Source organism: Mirounga leonina, unplaced genomic scaffold (assembly GCF_011800145.1).
Source record: "Mirounga leonina isolate KUSES-001 unplaced genomic scaffold, KU_Mleo_1.0 Mir_176, whole genome shotgun sequence".
In the NCBI taxonomy this organism is placed as follows: Eukaryota; Metazoa; Chordata; class Mammalia; order Carnivora; family Phocidae; genus Mirounga; species Mirounga leonina.
The window spans coordinates 21667000-21684225 of record NW_023270454.1 but is presented as its reverse complement, the minus strand read 5'-3'; the positions used below and the strand labels follow the sequence as shown (position 1 = coordinate 21684225).

Here is a 17226-nt window from a genome sequence, read left to right as displayed (position 1 = left end):
CCTAAACTTAAGCATGTGTAGGTTGTTAATCATTAGCATATTTATGGTCATCATCACTCCATTTACAGAGATCTAGGTTTTACCAACGATTTGTATCACAATGCAAACATCAGCTCTAGCCAGCCTGTCTAAGGCAGACCCAGAACAATTGGAAATTGAATTTGGCCATCCTAACAGGCTTAAAAAGTACTGTTTTTCTAAAAAAATCTAGGCTACAAAATGGTTTTCTTAATGACCCTATGATCACTAAACCCACATCTTTTTACTGCAACTCATTTAAAGCTGTTTGTTAGAGGTGCTTATGGTTTCTCTGAGGATTTAAAATGAGATTAAACACCTCTGACTCCTTTTAACACCACTGCATCCTCCTTTTTCTCCCCAAGCTCACCACCACACCCCACTTCATATTTGCTTAACATTTATGATATGCCAAGAACTATGAAAAAGACAAAATTTCTTCCCTTGAGATAGCAACTTGAAGTATCACCTTACTTTTATTGTGAGTGTTTGGGGAGCATTTTCCCCATCACTTGTGTATGTGTTAGCAGGAAATATAGGCGTTGGTACCCTTTCAAGCGTGGGAAATTTTATGCAAATGTTAGATAGGCTGATTGCTGAACTTGAATTTGGTAAGACATTGGCAAAATGGGACAAAGGAGAGTGACAGGACCAGGGAGAAGGGGGAAGCAGGACAAACAACTGATGTCCAAGGAGACCAAAAAGAAAAAAAGCAACCCTTAAGAGCTGGGAGCTGGCCTGGTACTGCCAACTGGACCTTAGAGTTGATGGCACCCACAGCCAGGCTAAGATGTTTTCCTGTTGAATATAAACAATATCTTAGAGCACCAAGGTTGGATGAGGTCACTCTGTCTTGGTAATGAAGTGAAACAAAAAACAAGACCACTGTGTAGTTGGGTCTGAGCTTAACAAAAACAAGGTCACTGTGAAATCATAAAAATGATCAAATGTCCTCTTTCCCAGCAGAGTAACTCCTGGTTCTTTACCAATTACTTTAGCCTCTCTTCATTTCTCCTGCCTTCTAGATAAAAATGATTGGGAAACCCAATTGTGGAATTGCTCTTACTTTCCAACAGCACCCAATCCATGACAAATGCTTGCTTTTTTTGAACTCTCCCCCAAAATGTCTAACACAAGCCAAATTCCCATAGCAAGTTCCTTCTGACTCTTTCTTAATGAGATGCCCCCATTGTTCTTCCATGGTGTGTGGTCTCCCTGGTTGCAATGAGCCCAGCCAATAAACCAAATTTGTTTGACTTACTGATGTGTTACTTGTGGTCTTTGGCTGCAGTGCATGAACAAGAGGTAGGCCCAGATTTAGAACTGCTATATATTTTATCTTATTTTATTTTATTTTTTAAAAAATTTTATTTATTTATCTGAGAGAGAGAGAGCACATGAGGCGGGGGGAGGGTCAGAGAAAGAAGCAGACTCCCTGCCGAGCAGGGAGCCTGATGCCGGACTCGATTCAGGGACTCCAGGATCATGACCTGAGCCGAAGGCAGTTGCTTAACCAACTGAGCCACCCAGGTGCCCTGCTATATATTTTATTTTATTTTCAGCTGTCAGAATCATCTGAGCCTGCTTTTTAAAAATGCAGATGCCGGGGCTCAATCCTAGCTCACCTGAACCTCTTCAGAGGCCCAGGATCTGCATTTTAATAAGCTTCCCAGGTGAATCTCACATGCATGTAAGAGTGCAAACAAGTGCTTGATTTGTTTTCCACTGAAGAAGATGTTTCTCCAAGTAAAGCCAGAGGGACATTTTGCACCTTATATAAATCTGTACCCATTTTGTTGGGAGATTACTTCCAAAACTTGGCCAAGCTTAAAAATACATTTTAGGGGATGCCTAGGTGGCTCAGTCTGTTGAGTGTCTGCTTTCGGCTCAGGTCATGGTCCGAAAGTCCTGGGATTGAGCCCTGCACTGGGCTCCTTGCTCAGCGGGGAGCTTGCTTCTCCCTCTGCCTGCCGCTCCCCCTGCTTGTGCTCTCTCTCTCTCTGACAAATAAATAAATAAACTCTTTTAAAAAAATACATTTTAGGGCGACTGGGTGGCTCAGTTGGTTAAGCGACTGCCTTCGGCTCAGGTCCATGATCCTGGAGTCCCAGGATCGAGTCCCACATCGGGCTCCCTGCTCAGCAGGGAGTCTGCTTCCCCCTCTGACCCTCCTCTCTCTCATGCTCTCTGTCTCTCATTCTCTCTCTCTCAAATAAATAAAATCTTAAAAAAAAATGTAAAAAAATACATTTTAGTAAACATAGTCGATCCTCATTTTTCACAGATTCTGTATCTGTGAATTCACCTACTTGCTAAAATTTGTTTGTAATCCCAAATCAATACTCTCGGTATGTTCATGGTCACGTGCGGACATGTGCAGAGCCTGGAAAAAAATGTGAGTAGCCTGATGGGCACGTTCCCAGCTGAGGTCAGAGAAAGCACCTCTGTCTTGTTTCGGTTCCCATATTGAGAAGACAGGAGGATGGAGAAGGCAGGGGACAGTGCAGGGCAAGAAGCTCCTGTTCTGGGGCCAGTTGGCGGGGTGGGGGGCGGGGTTGATCACAATTCTGGCATCTGTTAGGGAGGTAGCCTCAGGCAAGTCACTTAACCCTGTGAACCTTCTGTTCATGCACGCTCTTTCTCTTTATTATGGAAAAATAGACACAACATAAAATTCACCATTTCAACCATTCCATGGTATTAAGTGCATTCACAGTGTTCTGCAACCATGACCATTATCCATTTCCAGAACTTTTTCATCATCCCAAACAGAAGCTCTATGTCCATTAAGCAATAACACCCATCCCCTTCTGGTCCCAGCCCCTGGCAACCTCTATTCTACTCTCTCTTTCTAGGAACTTGCCTATTCTAAGCACCTTACATAAGTGGAATTATAAGATATGTCCTTTTGGACAAGTCATGTCTGGTTTATTTCACTTAGCATAATATTTTCAAGTTTTAACCATTTTGTGGCATGTATCAGAATTTCATGCCTTGTTACAGATGAATAATATTCCATTGTATGTATATGCCATGTTTCGTTCATCCATTCACATGGACATTTCTGTTATTTCCATCTTTTGCTTAATGTAACACTACTATGAACATTTGTATACGAGTATATGTTTGAGTCCCTGTTTTCAGTTCTTTGGGGTATATATCTAGGAGTGGAACTGTTGAGTCATATGTACTTCTGATGAGGGATGGAAACAGAAAAATGTTCACTTTTAGCCCAGAAGACTGATCTATAGCCTGCATAGTTCTGATAAGGATCAAATATGTGCTGGTTGCCATATCTTTTTTTTTTTTTTAAGATTTTATTTTAAGTAATCTCTACACCCAATGCAGGCTCAAACTCACAACCCCAAGATCAAGAGTTGCATGCTCTACCAACTGAGCCAGGCAGGCACCCTTGGTTGCCACATTCTTAAAGGGCCTCATGACTGCCTGCAAACCTCACCAATACTTAATATCCAACTGAATGATAAGCACCAGAGAAATCTTGGGAAAGTAGTTTTACAAGTAGAAATTCAAAGAAGACATTTATAATCTAATACTCCCTGAATGTCCCCTCCCCCTTGAGCACTAAGCATGTAACCACCGGCCTCATATAGAAAAAGTACAGGTCATTCCACCTCGTCCCTGTGCTACTTAAATAAACCGACTAAGTTGCACCATACAATGTCTCAAGAATTCTTTCCCTTTTTTGTTTGTTTGTTTTTAAAGATTTTATTTATTTGGTAGAGAGAGACACAGCGAGAGAGGGAACACAAGCAGGGAGAGTGGGAGAGGGAGAAGCAGGCTTTCCGCGGAGCAGGGATCCCCATGCGGGGCTCGATCCCAGCACTCTGGGATCATGACCTGAGCCGAAGGCAGACGCTTAACGACTGAGCCACCCAGGTGCCCCAAGATTGTTGCTCTCCCTGACCCGGTAACACTTCTATGTTTAACTTTCTGAGGAACTGCCAAACTGTTTTCCACAGCAGCTGCAACATTTTACCTTCCCACCAGCAATGCACAAGGGTTCCAATTTCTGTCTCCATTTTCGATACTTACTATTTTCCCTTTTTTAAAAATAGCCATCCTAATGGGTGCATAGTGGTCATTTTCCTTTTTATAAAATAAAAAAAGTAGAATCTACCAGGATGAATTGCTTTCCGATTTAAAGATTACAGTTGATGTGATGTACAGGCGTCCGCCCCTCCCCCCACTGACCCTGCTTCTCGAAAGTTCACTTTCATGAAACACCTACATTAGTACCTGTTTTAATTAACTGAAAGAAATCCAAACAGGATTTTTGCTTTTATGAAAGAGGTGAAGAGTGAAAATAGTGGTCAGGGTTTGTTTTGTGGATCATGCCCCTCACCTCTGCCCTCAGCGGTGACAGTGGCCCTGCCAGGCTTCTTCCTTGGGAACTACCCTCAGCATCTCGGCATCAAGCTGCCATAGCTTAGAATTGTTCATGTACATCTGTGCTTTATCTGGATTTATTTTGTGCATCTGTTAGCAAGATGTGTCCTAAAATATCACAGAAGCTTAAAAGGGGTTATTTTGGGGATCTGGGAATGCTAAAAATTTTCTAAATAAATTAATAGTAATTGCTTCTCTGCTTTATACCATTTTGGCTTCTACCACAATTAGTACTGCAATGAAAGTAGTTATACATGCCCCTTCCTGGGCTTGTGGGAGGATGTCTTTGGGGTACAGACCCAGCAGGGAGACTGCTGAGCCACAGATTATACATGTACTTAATTTGATTAAGTACTGCCAGAGTGCTCTTCAGATTGTGCATGAATCTATCTCTATCCATTAGTGCATGAGTACTTCCTTAGTCCTATAGCCTCTTCAGATCACTAGCAAGAAAGGAAGCTCAGAATTTCTGTGTCTTGCTTTATTTTCATAACTGTGTCTTTTAAAGATCAAAAGTTTTTAATATGATGAGGTCCAATTTATCATTTTTTTTTCTTTCATGGTTTGTGCTTTGACCTCGCCTAACCCAAGATCACAAAGATTTTCTCCTATGTTTTCTTCCAGAAATGTGGGCTTTTATATTAATTGAAGTTAATATTTGTTTATAGTGTTTATGGTTCATTTTTTTCCCCATATGAAAGCCCAATTCCAATGTTTGTTGAAAAGATTACTCTTTCTCAATTAATTGGCCTTGACATCTTTTGATAATCACTTGACCATACACGTGTGGATCTATTTCTAGACTTTCTATTCTGTTCCATTAATCTGTATCTATATGTCTCTCCTTATTTTAATACCACATTCTCTTGATTACTGATACATAAGTGAAACTGGTAATTAGGTAATTTGTGAAATAGGCAGTCTTTTATTTTATTTTAAAGATTTTATTTATTTATTTGAGATAGAGAGAGCACAGAGGGAGAGGGAGAAGCAGAATCCCCCACTGAGCAGAAAGCCCGATGTGGGACTCGATCCCAGGACCCTGAGATCGTGACCTGAGCCGAAGGCAGACACTTAACTACTGAGCCACACAGGTGCCCCGGCAGTCTTCTTTTTCACATGTGCCTGGGCTTGTCCCTATGCCTGGGCTTCACAGAGTTCAGTGAGGTCAGGAGTGTGTGAGGGAAGGGATGGTGGGACTGATATTGTTAGTTGGCTGACCCAACCTGAACCATAGTCCTGATCTCCCAGCCAGTGCCTTCCATGTATGGGTGTCCATGTGACCCACTTCTGGCTAGTGAGATCGATTTCAGCTGTCATATCTGTCACACAGATATTTATCTTATGAGAAAATCTTTTTTTTTTAAGATTTTATTTATTTATTTGAGAGAGCGAGAATGAGAGAGAGAGAGAATGAGAGAGAGAGCACATGAGAGGGGGGAGGGTCAGAGGGAGAAGCAGACTCCCCGCCGAGCAGGGAGCCCGATGTGGGACTCGATCCTGGGACTCCAGGATCATGACCTGAGCTGAAGGCAGTCACTTAACCCACTGAGCCACCCAGGCTATCTTATGAGAAAATCTTGGCAAGAAAGTGATAATAGGTCAGTACAAATTCATCAGCACTATAGAAAAAGTTTAAAATTTTTGCTCACTAATAGTGGATAAGTAGTGACATCTTCGTCCTTGAAGATGGATTTTGTAACATTTTCCTCCTCTGGGATATTTGTTATCATAATAAATGCTCCAGCTACCCTTTATTAGTTTGATTACTAGAAACCCTCTCCCTCTTTTTTGTTTAAATAATAGATTCCAAGTATACTGGATAAGGACCCTCCATAGTAATAATTCTTCTTCTACTACTACTACTGCTAGTGGAAAGGTTAGCAGTATGTACTGTACTGTTTATAAAAAACAGAACTTTTTCCATGGTTATTGTTTCTTGAAGCATATCTGTAACACAGATACCCAGTCCTAACAACGATTAGATAATAAGACGCTTTAAAAAGGCTTTTCAAAAATTAAGTCCAAGTTGCTCAAAGATATATGGCTGCACCACGGTGATTGCAGGTGAGGGCAAACGCAGAGGTAGAATTCTTCCTGTGCAAGAACTCTACTGCGCCCTACAGTACTATAATTTCCACATTAGTCAGTGTTCATTAACATACTGTACTGAATTGGGAATGAAGTATTAAACACAGACTTGATTACATTTTCCTAAAAGATCCCTAGACCAGACTCTGACTGATTTCATGAAGCAACACGACCCTTTAGACAACAGCAGCAACAAAAGGATAACTTGGGTCTTTTTTTTTTTTTTTTAAAGATTTTATTTATTTATTTGACAGAGAGAGACACAGCGAGAGAGGGAACACAAGCAGGGGGAGTGGGAGAGGGAGAAGCAGGCTTCCCGCTGAGCAGGGAGCCCGATGTGGGGCTCGATCCCAGGACCCTGGGATCATGACCTGAGCCGAAGGCAGACGCTTAACAGACTGAGCCACCCAGGCGCCCCAATAACTTGGGTCTTGTTTGATGACTCGCATGAGTTGATATGGTTGGTCTTTCAGGGCTTACAATTAGGACCAGTTGCCTCACAATGGTTCTGAGGTGTGATACTGGGAACTGTAGCCTTCCCAAGAAGGGTTTAAAGCCGGAGAACATGTTGATGGATGAGAGTGCCCTTCTCTGACAAACACATCACGGATCTCCTATACTCCTCCCTCCTTTTACCCTTTGTAGCTCATTCCTATATGCTCGTCTACCTGCCAACTTATTCCCAGCAGATTCATCATTACCTTTGTGGTAAAAGCAGAAGACATGGAAGGTCAGATGAATTTGTGCAAATGTATTTTACATTTATATCTTTTAAATGTAAAGCCTTTTGTCAGCAAAATTTTATAGGCCAGGGAAATTACACTATTGTTCACTAGTACAGGTCTGTGATTGGTTGTTGGGAACCTTATACATTTCTCAGTCTGTGATAGTCAAGAGATTTAGGGTGTTCTTTGTTCCTCTGCAGCAGAGCGTCAGTTTTTAACAGAGGTTTTTAATTCCTAAGCTAGCCTTTGGAAAGAGAAAAAAATAAAAAAGTAAATAATTGCTTCCCCCGTGTGGCTTCACTATTTTTTCCTCATAAAATTAAAAAATTTTTTTACTTATTTTTATTTTTTAGACGGAGAGAGAGGGAGCATGTGCAAGTGGGGGGAGGGGCAGAGGGAGAGGAAGAGAGAGAATCTTAAGCATGCTCTACGCCTAGCGCGGAGCCCGACGTGGGGCTCAATCTCACGACCCTGAGATTATGACCTGAGCCAAAATCAAGAGTTGAACACTTAACTGACTGAGCCACCCAGGCATCCCTCATATGATTTTTTTTTTTTAAATAACAGCTTTATTGAGATAAAATTCACATATAATGAAATTCAGCCTTTCAAAGTATATAATTGAGTGATACATAGTATATTCACAGAATTGTTAACTATCTCCACCACCTAATTTTAGAACATTTTCACCACCCTAAAAAGAAACCTTGTACACATTAGTAGTTACCACATTTCCCATCACTCCCAGCCCCTGGTGACAACTGACCCACTTTCTGTACCTTTGGACTTGCCTATTACGGACATTTCCTATAAATGAAAATATACATTATGTGGCCTTTTGTGACTGGCTTATTTCATTTAGCAAAGTGTTTTTAAGACTTTCATCTATGTTGTAGCATGTATCAGTACTTCATTCCTTTTCACTGCTGAATAATATTCCACTGTATGGCTATACAACATTTTGTTTATCTTTATGTGTCAGTTGGTGGACATTTGGGTTGTTTCCAGTTTTTGGCTATTATGAATAATGTTATGGACATTTGTGTACACATTTTTGTGGGCCATATGTTCTCTACATTTAAGAGTTTGTTTTTTTGTCTCTTTTTTCTTTGTTCATTTGTTCGTTTGTTTTGTTTCTTAAATTTCTCATAGGAATAAAATCATATGGTATTTGTCTTTCTCTGACTGACTTAATTTCACTTAGGATTATACTCTTTAGATCCATCTATGTTGTTGCAAATGGCAAGATTTCATTTTTTTTAAAGATTTTATTTATTTATTTTGACAGAGAGAGACACAGCGAGAGACGGAACACAAGCTGGGGGAGTGGGAGAGGGAGAAGCAGGCTTCCCGCGGAGCAGGGAGCCCGATGCGGGGCTCGATCCCAGGACCCTGGGATCATGACCTGAGCCGAAGGCAGACGCTTAACTGACTGAGCCACCCTGGTGCCCTTCATTCTTTTTTTTATGGCTGAGTACTTTCATTCTTTCAAAAGAATGAAATCTTGCCATCCTGCAACAACATGGGTGGATCTAGAGGGTATAATATATATATCATCTCTTCTCTATCCATTCATCTATCAATGGACATTTGGGCTGCTTCCATATCTTGGCTATTGTAAATAATGCTGCTATAAACATAGGGGCGCATATATCTTTTCAAATGACTGTTTTCCTATTCTTTGAGTAAATACTCAGTAGCAGAATTACTGCATCATATGGTAATTCTATTTTTAATTTGTTAAGGAAACTCCATACTGTTTTCACAGTAGCTGGACCAGTTTGCATTCCCACCAACAATGCTAGAGGGTTCCTTTTTTCCCACATCCTCACCAATACCTGTTGTTGCTTGTGTTGTTGATTTGATTTTAGCCACTCTGACAGGTGTGAGGTGATACCTCAATGTGATTTTGATTTGCATTTCCCTGATAATGAGTGATGTGTAACATCTTTTCATGTGTCTGTGGGCAGCTGAATGTCTTCTTTGGAGAAATGTCTGTTCATCGGATTTTCTGGGGTGTTTTGGTGTCAAGTTGTGTAAGTCCTTTATATATTTTGGATACTAACCCCTTATCGAATATCATTTGCAAATATCTTCTCCCATTCAGTAGGTTGTCTTTTGTTTTGTTGATTATTTCCTTTGCTGTGGAGAAACTTTTTATTTTGATGTAGTCCCAATAATTTATTTTTGCTTTTGTTTCCCTTGCCTTAGAGACGTATCTAGAAAAATGTTGCTATTGCCAATGTCAAAGAAATCAGTGCTTGTGCTCTTTTCTAGGATTTTTATGGTATCAGGTCTCACATTTAGATCTTTTTTCCATTTTGAGTTTATTTTTGTCTATGATGTAAAGAAGTGGTCCAGGTTCATTCTTTTATATGTTGCCATACAGTTTTCCCAACACTGTTTATTGAAGAGACTGTCTTTTTCCCAGTGCATATTCTTGCTTCGTCAAAGATTAATTGACCATACAATCATGGGTTTATTTCTCTCTATCTGTTCTATTGATCTATGTGTCTTTTTATGTGCCAGTACCATACTATTTTGATTACCACAGGTTTGTGGTGTATCTTGAAATCTGGAATTATGGTATCTCTAGTCTTGTTCTTCTTTTTCAAGATTGCTTTGGCTATTCTGGGTCTTTTGTGGTTCCATATCAATTTTAGGATTATTTGTTCTAGTTCTGTGAAAAATGCTGTTAGTATTCTGACAGGGATTGTATTAAATCTGTAGGTTGCTTTGGGTAGTATGGACATTTTAACAATATTTGTTCTCCTAATCCATGAACATAGAATATCTTTCCATTTGTTTGTTTCATCTTCATCTTCTTTCATCAGTGTTTTAGTTTTCAGAGTATAGATCTTTCATCTTCTTGGTTAAATTTGTTCCGAGGTATTTTATTCTTTTTTAAAAAATATTTTTAAAAATTTTTTTCAAGATTTTATTTATTTATTTGAAAGGAGAGAGAGAGAGAGGGAAAGGGAGGGAGGGAGAGAGAACAAGTGGAGGGAAAGGCAGAGGGAGAGGGAGAAGCAGGCTCCCCACTGAGCAGGGAACTGGACATGGGGTTTGATCCCAGGAACCCATGATCATGACCTGAGCTGAAGGCAGACGTTTAACCAACTGAGCCACCCAGGCACCCCTGGAGGTATTTTATTGTTTTTAGTGCAATTGTAAATGGGATTTTTTTTCTCAGTTTCTCGCTCTCCTACCTCATTAATTGTATATAGAAATGCTGTGGGTTTCTGTATATTGATTTTGTATCCTGTATCCTTACTGAATTCATTTATTAGTTCTATTAGGTTTTTTTTTGGGTGGAGTCTTTAAGGTTTTCTATATATAGTATCATGTTATCTGCAAATAGTGAAAGTTTTACTTCTTCTTTACCAATTTGGATGCTTTTTATTTCTTTTTCTTATTTGGTTGCTGTGGCTAGGACTTCCAGTACTATGTTGAATAAAAGTGGTGAGAGTGGACACCCTTGTCTTGTTCCTGACCTTAGGGGAAAAGCTCTCAGTGTTTCAACACAGAGTGTGATGTTAGCTGTGGGTTTTTCAAATATGGTCTTTGTTATGCTGAGGTATATTCCCTCTAAACCTACTTTGTTCAGGATTTTTATCATGAATGGATGTCATACTTTGTCAAATGTTTTTTCTGCATCTATTGAAATGACTATGCGGTTTTTATCCTTTCTCTTGTTAATGTGATATATCACATTGATTGATCTACATATATTGAACTACTCTTGCATCTCAGGAATAAATCCCACTTGATTGTGGTGAATGATTTTTTTGAATGTATTGTTGGTTTCTGTTTGCTAATATTTTGTTGAGGATTTTTGCATCACATACATCAGAGATATTGGCCTGTAGTTCTCTTTTTTTGTGGTGTCTTCATCTGGTTTTGGTATCAGGGTAATGCTGGCCCCATAGAATGAATTTGGAAGCTTTCCTTTCTCTTCTTTGTTTTTGGAATAGTTTGAGTAGGTATTAACTCTTCTTTAAATGTTTGGTAGAATTCACTTGTGGAGCCATCCAGTCCTGGGCTTTTGTTCACTGGGAGTTTTTTGATTACTGATTCAATTTTATTGCTGATAATCAGTCTGTCCAAATTTTCTATTTCTTCCTGATTCTGCTTTGGGAGGATATATGTTTCTAGGAACTTATCTGTTTCTGCTATATAATTTTTCAGAATATTCTCTTATAATCCTTTGTATTTCTGTGGTGTCGGTTATTTCTCCTCTTTCATTTCTGACTTTGTTTAGTAGTTCCATTTTATAAAGCATAGTATTTTATTTTATTTTAAGTTTATTTATTTTATCTCTTAATCCTACACCCAATGTGGGGCTCAAACTCATGACCCAGAAATCAAGAGTTGGTGCTCTTCCAACTGAGCTAGCCAGGCGCCCCAAGCAATGTATTTTACATTAATTGACTTTGAAGTTAGTACCTGAAGTAGAACAAAAAAAAATGGTGGGACTGTTAGGATACACTATTGACAGTCAAATTATAAATGTGAAAATAATCTTGCATATCTTGAACAGAATGAAGAAGTATATTAAAAGACTGATACTCTATGACCAAGTGGGATTTATTCCAAAAATGCAAATGAGGTTTATAGTTTTAAAAAACTATTAATATAATCACAATATTAATAAGTCAAAGAGGAGAAACTGTATGATAATCTCGACTGAGGCCAAAAATGCATTTAACAAAATTTAATATCCATTTCCAGTGAAATCACTCAATAAAGTAGAATTAGATAATTTTTTTCCTTAACTCATTAATGTCTGGAGTAAAATAGAGGTGCCACTAGTATATTAAAACAAGGAACCCAATAAGAACTGGAATGGAAGCAGCAAAATTGTCATTTTTGGAGGTTATTTTTTTTTTAAAGATTTTATTTATTTATTTGAGAGAGAGAGCACATGAGAGGGGGAGGGTCGGGAGGGTCAGAGGGAGAAGCAGACTCCCCGCCGAGCAGGGAGCCCGATGCGGGACTCGATCCAGGGACTCCAGGATCATGACCTGAGCCGAAGGCAGTCGCTTAACCAACTGAGCCACCCAGGCGTCCTTTGGAGGTTATTTTAAACTATATGTACAAAATTAGTAGTTGGCTTATATACAAAAAATCCCTAGTCATAAAATAGAGTGGCACACAACACATCAATTTCAATAGCAACAAAAATTTAAATTAAATAAGAAAACCTTAACAAGAAGTGCTATATGAAGAAAATGATCAAACTTTATTGAGATCTGTTTGACTCCAAATACAATGTTGATCACTATGCCAGATGAAAATATATTAATTTATAGATAAAGGTAACATTTTAAATAAGTGGTAAAGAAAAGTCATTCGGTAAGGGTTTGGGACAATAGATTAGTCATCCATCCAGGAAAAAAAAAAGAAAAAACCAAACAGATCAAAATTTTAACTCCTTACATGGTAAATACCTTCTAGATGGATCACATATGTAAGTGTGATAGATGACTCAGAAGTACTAGAGGGAAAAAAATGGATAAATATATTTCCCTTTGAGATACAGCAGACTTTTTAAAACTGTGTCACAAAAATTCAGAAGCCAAAAAGGATAAGACTGATAACTTTGACTTTTTAAACTTTTGTGTTGCAGACAACCAAACAAAAAATGAACTTAACAATTCACACTGTAAGGAAGGGAGAGAGAGAGAAGACAAATTAGGAAAATGTTTCATAACACGACACATAACAAAGTGCTAAAAATAAAAATAAATGTGTACATATATGGGGGAAACAAAAAGAAAGATGACAAAAGAATACAAGCAAGAAATTTATAAAAAGAAGGAATTAAAAAAAAAAGAAGGAATCCAAATAACCAATAAGCATAGGAGATGTTTAATCTTTTTTTTAAATTTCTTTTTCTTTCTTTTTTTTTTAAGATTTTTTTATTATTATTTATTCATTTGAGACAGAGAGATACAGAGAGAGAGCATGAGCAGGGAGAGAGGCAGAGGGAGAGGGAGAAGCAGGCTTCCCGCGGAGCCAGGAGCCAGACATGGGGCTCAATCCCAGGACCTTGGGATCATGACCTGAGCGGAAGGCAGACGCTTAACTATCTGAGCTACCCAGGTGCCCCAGGAGATGTTTAATCTTATTAGGAATCAAATACTAACTAAGTAAAATATCAATTAAATACCATTTTTTGGATCTCAACAAATTTTTTTTTTAAAGGTTTTATTTATTTGACAGAGAGAGATACAGCAAGAGAGGGAACACAAGCAGGGGGAATGGGAGAGGGAGAAGCAGGCTTCCTGCGGAGAAGGGAGCCCGATGCGGGGCTCGATCCCAGGACTCTGGGATCATGACCTGAGCCGAAGGCAGACGCTTAATGACTGAGTCACCCAGGTGCCCTGGATCTCAACAAATATTGAAAAAGTTAACATTCAGAATTGGATATGGTTTCAGGAAATGCATACTTTCATGTCCTATTGGTGGGAATATAAATTGGTACAATATTTCTAGAGGATAGTTTGGCAATATGCATAAAAATGACCTAAAACCCTACATATAGTAATTTATCCAAAAGAAATAAATGAGTAAGTGAGAATAGATGTAACCATGGGATACCTCATGTGGCTCTTTTTATAATGGTAGAAATTCAGAACCAGCCTAGATAAGTCGTGTCAAAGTAACACATGGATTCAGTAGAATACACTGCAGCGTGTAGGCTAAAAGGTGCACTGGCCACCACCCCAGTTGTTCCTCCACATTCCCCCTGCCATGTGCTCTGAGCCTAGTGCCCAACTAAGGAGCGCCCCCTGGATCAGGCCGTTGGCCTCCTTGTGGTCATCTTCTGCAAGTACTTGGGCAGGGATGGTGACAAGAACACCCTGGGCAAGAAGGACCTGACGGAGCTGATCCAGAAAGAGCTCACCATTGGCCTGAAGCTGCAGGATGCTGAGATTGCAAAGCTGATGGACGACTTGGACTGGAACAAGGGCAAAGTGGTAAGCTTCCAGGAATATGTCACCTTCCTGGGGGCCTTGACTTTGATCTATGATGATGATCTCAAGGGCTGAAAATAAATCAGGAAGGTGGAAACTCTCTATAAGGCCTGTCTAAGTCTAATCCAGTGGTGAGTAACTGTTCAATAAGTATCTTTTTTTGGTTAAAAAAAAAAAAAGAATACACTTCAGCCTGTAAAACAAGAAAGTAGTTCTTTATTGATGGATATGGAAAGATCTCAGGGACAAATGATTGACTGAAAAGAAGCATGTTTCAGAAGAGTGCATATAGTATGTGATTTCATTTATGTAAAATTGCATTAATCTACAAATGCATAGAAATGCATAGAGAAATGTCTGGAGGATGTTCACCATACTGTCAGATGTTTTCTCTGGTGATACAATTTTAGGTATATTTTTACTTTCTTCTTTGTATTTTTCTGTCATGTCAGAATTTTGTTCATAGTGAGAATATATCATATTCTAAAAACAGCAAGCTAGTTTTTTTTTTTTTTTTTAAAGATTTTATTTATTCATCTGAGAGAGAGAATGGGAGAGAGAGCACGAGAGGGGGGAGGGTCAGAGGGAAAAGCAGGCTCCCTGCCGAGCAGGGAGCCCGATGGGGGATTCAATCCCGGAACTCCAGGATCATGACCTGAGCCGAAGGCAGTCGCTTAACCAACTGAGCCACCCAGGCGCCCAACAGCAAGCTAGTTTTAAAAATTGACCCTATTCCCCTGGGTGGTTCAGTCACTTGAACATCTAACTCTTGGTTTCAGCTCAGGTCATGATCTCATGCGATGTGAGATCGAGCCCCTGCAGCAGGCTCCGTGCTCAACACGGAGTCTATTTAAGATTCCCTCTTTCCCTCTCCCTCTGCCCTCCTGCTTGTGCTCTGTCGCTCTCTCTAAAAGAATAAATAAAAATCTTTAAAAATAAATAAATAAAATAAAATAAAAATTGACTCTATCAAAAAATTTTTTAAAAAATTGACCCTAAATGTAGCTCCTTTCAACATGGAAATGCATGTGTTAGCAGGCTGCAACAGATACAGGAGAAATGATCATGTCAAGGATATTTCTCCCCTAAAACACCCTCAGTCCTAAAGAAAAATGCAAGAAAAGCTCAGTGACCAGAGGAGATATCGAGAGATATTTAGTACACTAGAAACAAGGTGCTTCCTATAGAGAGGGATAACTCCATACTCAATAATGTGGCTTCAGAGTTCACGTTATATCCATGTAAAGCACTATTGACTCCCATGAAGGAAACATTTGCAGTCAGAGGCCAAAAAATAGTATCAGGGCAAGGCCAGGTATATTGCATAGCATTACCAGGAACCTACTTCTGGCAAAGAAACAGGATTGGTAATTCAACTATCAAATATATTCAAGAGGGTATTATGTTTCAGGAGAATGGAATGGATTTAGGAATAGATTTAGTCTTCCCTTCCCTGACCTGAAGCATTTCTGAACACCAGCAACTAGTAGGCAAGATCTCCATAATATTGAAAGCAACAGGGCTTTATATTTCTACTTTTTAAGTTTTTATTTTAATTCCAGTGTAGTTAACACACGTGTAATATTAGTTTTAGGTGTACAATATAGTGATTCATCAATTCCATACGACGCCTGGTGTTCATCACAGCAAGTGCCCTCCTTCACCCCCATCCCCATTTAACCCATCCTCCCACCCACCTCCCCTCTGGTAACCACCAGTTTGTTCTCTATAGTCAAGAGTCTGTTTCTTGGTTTGCCTCTTTCTCTCTCTTTTCTCCCCTTTTGCTCATTTGCTTTGTTTCTTAAGTTCCACATATGAGTGAAATCACATGGTAATTGTCTTTCTCTGATTGACTTATTTTGCTTAGCATAATACTCTCTAGTTCCATCCATGTCGCTGCAAATGGCAAGATTTCAATTTTTTTATGGCTACTCCATTGTATATATGCCACATCTTCTTTATCCATTCATCAATTGATGGACACTTGGGCTGCTTCCATAAGGCTACTGTAGACAATGCTGCTATAAACATAAGGGTGCGTATATCCCTTTGATTTCGTGTTTTTGTATTCTTTGGGTAAATACCTAGAAGTGCAGTTGCTAGGTCATAGGATAGTTCTACTTTTTCTTTTTTTTCAGATTTTATTTATTTATTTAACAGAGAGAGAGAGAGAGAGCACAAGCAGGCGGAGCAACAGAGGGAGAGGGAGAAGCAGGCTCACCAAGCAGGGAGCCCAATATGGGTCTTGATCCCAGGATCCTGGGATCATGACCTGAGCTGACTGAGCCACCCAGGTGCCCCGGATAGTTCTACTTTTTTTTTTTGAGACAGAGAGAATGAGAGAGAGAGAGCACATGAGAGGGGGGAGGGTCAGAGGCAGAAGCAGGCTCCCTGCCGAGCAGGGAGCCTGATGCGGGACTCGATCCAGGGACTCCAGGATCATGACCTGAGCCGAAGGCAGTCGCTTAACCAACTGAGCCACCCAGGCGCCCTCGGATAGTTCTACTTTTAACTTTTAACCTCCATACTGTTTTCTAGAGTGGCTGCATCAGTTTACATTCCCACCAACAGTACAAGAGGCCTCCCCTTTCTCCACATCCTCCACAACACCTGTTGTTTCTTGTGTTGTTGATTTTAGCTATTCTGATAGGTGTGAGGTGATATCTCACTGTAGTTTTGATTTGCATTTCCCTGATGATCAGTGAATTTGAGCATCTTTTCATGTGTCTGTTGGCCATCTGGATGTCTTCTTTGGAGAAATGTCTGTTCATGTCTTCTGCCCACTTTTTAATTGAATTATTTGTTTTTTGGGTGTTGAGTTTTATAAGTTCTTCATGTATTTTGGATACTAACCCTTTTTTGGATACATCATTTACAAATATCTTCTCCCATTCCATGGGTTGCCTTTTAGTTTTGTTGATTGTTTCCTTCACTGTGCAGAAGCTTTTTATTTTGATGAAATCCCAATAGTTTATTTTTGCTTTTGTTTTCCTGCCTCAGGA

General features: G+C 39.5%; 1 protein-coding gene across 1 annotated transcript; it reads left to right on the top strand.

The window, feature by feature from the left end:
* Positions 1–11785: 11785 nt before the first annotated feature.
* On the top strand, positions 11786–14299 carry LOC118022519 (protein S100-A6-like). The gene is made up of 2 exons (XM_035023245.1): positions 11786–11824; positions 14018–14299. Exons 1-2 carry the CDS (start codon positions 11786–11788, stop codon positions 14297–14299), a joined length of 321 nt encoding a protein of 106 aa, XP_034879136.1.
* Positions 14300–17226: the final 2927 nt, after the last annotated feature.